This window comes from Geospiza fortis, unplaced genomic scaffold, assembly GCF_000277835.1.
Source record: "Geospiza fortis unplaced genomic scaffold, GeoFor_1.0 scaffold112, whole genome shotgun sequence".
Lineage (NCBI taxonomy): Eukaryota > Metazoa > Chordata > Aves > Passeriformes > Thraupidae > Geospiza > Geospiza fortis.
In genome coordinates, this window is record NW_005054298.1 from 17,820,819 (window position 1) to 17,827,494 (window position 6,676).

Below are 6,676 nucleotides of genomic sequence, written 5' to 3' on the forward strand. Positions count from 1 at the left end.
GCGGCGATGGCCGGGCAGGAGGAGTACGCGTACCTCTACAGGGACTCCGCGCACCCCGCCGGCTTCTTGGAGGCGTTCCGGGCGTTTTACCTGGACGGGCTGTTCACCGACATCACCCTGCAGTGCGCCTCGGGGGTCATCTTCCACTGCCACAGAGCTGCCCTGGCAGCCTGCAGCAGTTATTTTAAAGCCATGTTCACGGCCGATATGAAAGAAAAATCCAAAAACCAGATCAGCCTTCCCGGGCTCAGCCATGCAGTACTGGAAGCTCTCGTGAATTATGCATACACATCACAGATCCAGATAACAAAGAGAAATGTCCAAAGCCTACTCCAGGCTGCAGACCTGCTCCAGTTCGTGTCAGTAAAGAAAGCCTGTGAGCAGTTTCTGGTAAGGCACTTGGATACTGACAACTGCATTGGGATGCACTCCTTTGCTGAATATCATGATTGCTCGGAGCTGGAGAAAGAGTCCAGAAGGATTTTGTTATGGCAGTTTGAAGAAGTGTGGAAGCAGGAAGAGTTTCTGGACATTGGCAAGGAGAAGCTCTCTTATATTCTCTCCAGGGAGAATCTCAATGTTCAGAAAGAAGAGGCAGCCATTGAAGCTGTCATTAAGTGGGTGACCCACAACGTGGAAGGAAGAATTGAAGACATCTGTGAAGTGCTGAGCTGCATCAAATTAGACTTAGATAATGTGTATTTGAGGTCAGCTTTAAGCCTGCAAAAAAAATGTCGACTCAATGACAGCAAGATAAGGTCACTCATATATAATGCCCTGAATCTCAATCCCAAAGGTCTTTCCAGAAGATCCACAGCAGCCATGTATATAATTGGAGGATATTATTGGCATCCCTTATCAGAAGTGCATGTTTGGGATCCTTTAACTGATGCATGGGTCCAGGGAACAGAGATGCCAGATCACACCAGAGAGAGCTATGGGGTCACTAGTTTGGGACCAGACATATATGTGACAGGAGGTTACAGAACAGAGAGCATTGAAGCTCTTGACACTGTGTGGATATATAACAGCGAGAGAGATGAGTGGACAGAAGGCTGCCCCATGCTCGATGCGAGGTATTACCACTGCGCCGTGTCCTTGAGTGGCTGCGTTTATGCATTGGGAGGCTACCGAAAGGGAGCTCCAGTCCAAGAAGCTGAGGTTTATGATCCTTTAATACAGAAATGGCTTCCCATTGCAAACATGATCAAAGGTAGGTAAACTTTTGTATGCTGTCTGCCTCCAATGTTAATTCTTTTGTATTTGCCATTTTTAAGTGCCATGGAAACATTTAGGATTTGATCCAAATTCTAGAGAAGTCCATGGGAATTTTCTGTTAATGTTGGTGGGCTTTGGTTCAGGTCTTAACTAGCCAAATAACTACAATCATCCAAATGCTATGCTAGGCTGTGCCATAGAACAGTGGGTAGAAAAGTGGTAGTCTCAGTTTAATTTTGTCTTCTTTCATGAGTAAAATTTCTGTTCAAATTAGAAAGAAATAAGAAAACTACCTAGGATAAGAGTCCAATGTTGTGGTGTGATTTCAGGGTTTACCTCAGAAACCTGGGTCATCCATTCAGTACACAATCAAAGAGCAAGTTCCAATAAAGGGACTGTATTATTTTTATATACAATTTTCTGTGCAGTCATTTATAAAGGTGTCATAATTTGCAATTTCTTGCATGGAGTTCCCTCCTATTTCTGTGTATCATCTGTTCAGGATCCTTTCTTTAATCTTTAGTACAAGGATAATGAAAAGCACTAATACCTGTTTCTAGCAGCCAAAGTAGTGATCTACTAAAAATGTATGAATCACAGCCTAACCAAAGGGTATTGACTCTGAGATGAGCTCAGTTGGTCTGAGCCTGGCGCTGAATAATGCCAGGGTCACTGGTTTGATCCCTGTATGTGCCATTCACTTAAGAGTTGGATTTGATGATCTTTCTGGGTCCCTTCCAACTCAGACTATTCTGTGATTATTTTGTAACAGTAACAATACTACAGTTATACATTTTATTATACATTTTTATAAATGAATGCAAATATTTATAATTGGTTATAAAAATTTACTGTAAGTTAATGCAACAATATTTTTTCTATGTACAAGAGAATTTTTGGATGTATATGTAAAAGAAAAAAAGGAGGCTTTTACAACTTTCTCCATTGTTTGTATGTTTTCCTCAGACATTGCTACTATTTTCTTTTTATTTCCTTCGAAAGTAGAAATGCTATGCTAATCCTATGAGTTACATATTCTATGCAGTTGTTTTACCAGTTTTTATAAGTGTGAAACTAAGATGCTCAGACCCCCCTTTGCTTTATTTCATTTTGTTGTCCTAGAGACAGAATGGCTTAATTCTGTTTGTGTCCTTGTATATACAATAGCTTAATTAGTAATAACATGAGAATGAGCAAAAGTATCAGAAAAGATACCCCAAGATACTGAAGAATCTCTACTCCCATTGTCTTTGCTCTTGCCATCTAAGTGATTTTTTAACAACTCTAACTTAGTGAAACAGTGAAACTAATTGCCTATTCCAAAATCAGTGCGACAATGTGACTTTACTTACTGTCTAAAAATCCTGTGAACTATTGGGTGGCTGTATTATGTGCAATATATATTGGTTACTGCAGTTTTATTTAGTCATTCTTGACTTTTGCTGATATATTGATAAATCTGTTTTATTCACATTCAGTTAAATACTTGCAAGCATATAGTGTTAATAAATATTAACAAATAATTTGAAATGGGGTTATGGATGGAAGAGGCCATGGTTATTGAGTGCAGTCTGAATGCATGTTTGACTTTCACACTGTGAACAGGAGTTGGAAATGCCACTGCCTGTGTCCTGCATGAAGTCATCTATGTCGCTGGAGGTCACTATGGGTACAGGGGAAGCTGCACCTACGATAAAATCCAGAGATACCATTCAGGTAGCAATGAGTGGAGTATAGTCACCACAAGTCCACATCCAGGTAAATCATTTCTCTAAAAAACATAGAGCTTGATTTGATTACTTGGGAGTCCTTAAGACCAGTTAGGGGTTTTTGGCATATTCTTAATTAAAAAAAGAAATGCCTGTAGGGCAGCAAGGGCTGCTTCCAAATTCTGAAAGTGAAAGACCTTCTTCAAGTATCTATTCTACAGAAGTCACTACATAAATACTGAATTAAGGAATGTCCACATTCTATTAAATAATATAACTTTCTGTAAAACTTAACTATTCATTGACATTTGGCAAAAACTATTTCTATTAATTTTAAAAGGGTTTTCTCTGTGTTCTACATCTGGTAACAGTAAGATTTTAAAGCAATTTTCACTGAGTACTGGTGCTGTAGTGTAGCAGAAAATCCTGAGATGTCTCCTAAGCTCAGTGAGGACATTCAGCTGCCCTCAGTGGTGCCCAATGTTTGTCATGTACTTGCAGTTTACGTTAATGTTATCATGCTGATTTGTACTGTATTCCTTTCTTTCCGAAGAATATGGATTGTGTTCAATTACGTTACAAAACAAGATCTATTTTGTGGGTGGACAGACCACGATCACTGACTGCTATGACCCAGAGCAAAATGAGTGGAAGCAGATGGCTCACATGATGGAGAGAAGGATGGAGTGTGGCACGGTGATCATGAACGGATGCATCTACGTAACAGGAGGATATTCCTATTCAAAAGGAACATACTTGCAGAGCATTGAGAAGTACGACCCTGAACTGAACAAATGGGAAGCAGTAGGTAATCTTCCCAGTGCTATGCGGTCACATGGCTGTGTCTGTGTGTATAATGTGTAAGCATTGCATTTGCATCTTGCTGTTACAGAAAACAGCAGATGCAGTATTCATAACAGTACTGATTACCTCATGAGGGGCTGTCTAATACAATCACTTAGTGCACATTGTTAATAACTAGATATAATTTGTTCTCATTTTAAACAGCTCAGAAACATAAATGTGATAACAAGATTTCCATATATTTTTCAGTCCAGTCATTCTTTGTCATGGAAGTTCTCAAACTGGTCTAATACTTTGTACCACAACATAGGAACTACTGTGAAAAATGGATTTTGTTAATCACTGGATGAAACTATGACTTGGTGCTAAGATGAGTAAAGCCAAACAAAATACGGTTCTAAGGACTACTGGCCTTAAGATGAAATCTTTGTATTCTGAAGGTAGCTGTAGAAATGGATCATTGACACAAGCTAAGTGTATGGTATATGCAGAGCAATATCACTGGGATAACTAGGTTATCTGATTCAGAAATGGGCATTTACAGGATGCCTCTACCTTCAAGTGCCAAAGCAAAGAAGAGCTTAGGCTAGGAATGATGGAAGAAATGTTGGTAGTAGCCCCAGAGCACGGGACAAAAACATGCACTAGTTTTCCTGAAGGAGAAGTAAAAGAGCATTTCTCTTTGCCATTCTCACACTCTCTTCAACATTGCCAATGAGAAATGAAAAAAGACTCTGCAAGGCTTTGCAATGGGATCTTTGGCTGATGCACAGGTATTTGTAGTTTGGGTGTTTTGGGGGGGTGGGCTGTTCAGAGAAAAGCCTTAATGTGTTAACTCTTTTTTAATACCAGTTCAAGATGTGTGCCTGTGTGGAATGGAAGGAGGAAATGAGAGAGACTGGAAAATTAACATCTGCCTGAGATTCAAACTTCTCTATTTTGTTTAATGCCATTTGATCTTTTCTAAACTGTGACTTGATCAAAGGTAACAACTAAAGAAACTTATCAAAGTATGTTATGCATGAAGTAAAAACATGATCTATAGGATTGATTTATTTATTATTTCTCTCAAAACTTAATATGAGATCTTCAAATTCTGTGTAGATAGTGGATTTTTGTAAAGTGATTTACAGACAAACAGATCACACTCTGTGGCCCGACAGTGGTGATCCAAATGAAGAAATGCTTTGGGGAACAGAGAAGGCTCTTTTAGCACTGATCCCCCAGTCCAGTTTATAAAATGACTACAGAAAGAGCTGTTAGACATTGGTGTGAGAGGCAGGGACAACACAGGGCTGCTGTAGGGTGTGGTGGGAACTTCCCACACCAGCACTGCCATCTAAAAAGAAATTTAATTTTATTGGATTTCTCACATACAAATAAAGGACTTTTCCAAGCAGTAAGCTCTGAGTTGATAATATTTATTTGCTTGATCATAAGCATTTTCAGCTTTTTAAAAATTCTTTCACATTTTTATGCTATTTCTGACTTGCATTTGACTGCTGGTAGCAGGTGGCACTCAGTTCTGGCTTTGATATGAAGTTCTGTGGTGTGTATGTACAGTTCTTTTTTTGATATTTTCATATGTTGCCTCACTATGTCAGAAGCTTGTGTGTGTGTTCAGTGTTTTGCTTTGTTACCCATCTCACTGAGATCTATTTAGGGATCCCACATAACTTGTTTAAAGACTCTAAAGAGTCTTGAAATGCGTGGGCCAAGCAGGTGAGCAAGAGATAAAATGAATTTGTTTCTCCTGGAAATCTCCAGAGCTGACAATTGCTCAAGGGCAGGTGGAGATTGGAAGGACAACATCACAAGAATATGAAGGCGATCTTTGTATTGAATGAAACCACATTGAACTCAATGTGTTTATGTAATTTTTCAGTGCAAATCATGAACCCATGAGGTTTCATGTTTGTTGAAAAACACAAGCATAGAACATCTGCTTGTGGCCTTGAGGTTCATTCTGGTCTGTATCCAGTCACCAACAGTCGTGAGTCAGTGAAAGCATCTAAGAACACGGTGAGGACTAACAAAACCAAACTGCTCAACGTCCACTTGCCAACTGCTTGCAAACCAGGTACGTGATGTTAGTGAAAGACAGTGCTGGGCATTCCAGGGCTGGGGCACAGGCACAGGAAGCTGGACTCTGCTTTGTGCCCCTGAACAACCTGCAGGCAAGCAAATGCTGCTTTTTGGCCTCAGTGTTAAGTGCAAAGTGGAAAAAAAGCCTTTTGTTCTCCCCTGTCAGAAAAGAGTTTGTTGGTCTAGCATAAATAAAAGTCAGAGAAATTGCTGCTTAGTACTTCAGTTGAATCCTAATTTCTCAGAGATTTTCAATGCATTAGAATAAATGGAGAGAAGGATAAGTTCAGACTAATGGTTAAATTTCAACTGGTGCTATTTTTCACAATAACCTACAATGCCCTTTTAAGTTAACTCGTGTAGCACATCCCAAGAAGATGTGTTGCAATCAGGTCTTGGGCACAGGCAGGAACATGAACTCAGCAGGAGGAATAGGATTCTGACCCCTGGTCAGCAGCGTACAAGGAATCTCTTAGCCATCCGTGTAATATGTTTTTAAAAACAGTTGAATGTAAACACTGAATTATTGTGCTATTGGACCTGTACTCTGGTAGACACTGTTTTACTGTTTCACCTATAAACTAGAAAATTAAGTAATGTGGAAGTCAAATCAAGTAAAGTCAATACTATTGCTTAAAATTTTCTCTCCTGCGATTCCCGTTTGTAGCACTATAGATGCCCACAGTACATCTGTAGTGTTTAAGTGAATGTTTGCAATACTTATTAAATGTGAATATACCACTACTGTACAAATTCAAGTTGTCGGTGTTTGTTCCCAGCGCGCAGAAGCGGTGACAGACAGGGCGCAGGGGTGAGCGCAGTCCCCGCGCGCCCGGCCCTCACCGACGCACGCGCTGCCG

General features: G+C 40.0%; 2 protein-coding genes across 2 annotated transcripts in view; both read left to right on the top strand.

Moving 5' to 3' along the window:
* SSB (small RNA binding exonuclease protection factor La) overlaps window positions 1–6,676 on the top strand; it is a 21,769-nt gene that overhangs the window by 6,330 nt on the left and 8,763 nt on the right. The gene's annotated exons all lie outside the window — the stretch shown is intronic.
* On the top strand, window positions 7–6,569 carry KLHL23 (kelch like family member 23). The gene is made up of 3 exons (XM_005415844.2): window positions 7–1,213; window positions 2,824–2,976; window positions 3,481–6,569. The coding sequence occupies exons 1-3, from the start codon at window positions 7–9 to the stop codon at window positions 3,789–3,791; spliced, it is 1,671 nt and encodes a 556-aa protein (XP_005415901.1). The 3' UTR covers window positions 3,792–6,569.

What these genes read in the sequence shown, in the direction of transcription:
- KLHL23 (XM_005415844.2), top strand. Translation starts at nt 7, where the DNA reads ATGGCCGGGCAGGAGGAGTACGCGTACCTCTACAGGGACTCCGCGCAC. An exon ending in CATTGCAAACATGATCAAAG is followed by an intron (nt 1,214 to 2,823) that starts GTAGGTAAACTT and finishes CACTGTGAACAG; the next exon opens with GAGTTGGAAATGCCACTGCC. An exon ending in CACCACAAGTCCACATCCAG is followed by an intron (nt 2,977 to 3,480) that starts GTAAATCATTTC and finishes TTCTTTCCGAAG; the next exon opens with AATATGGATTGTGTTCAATT.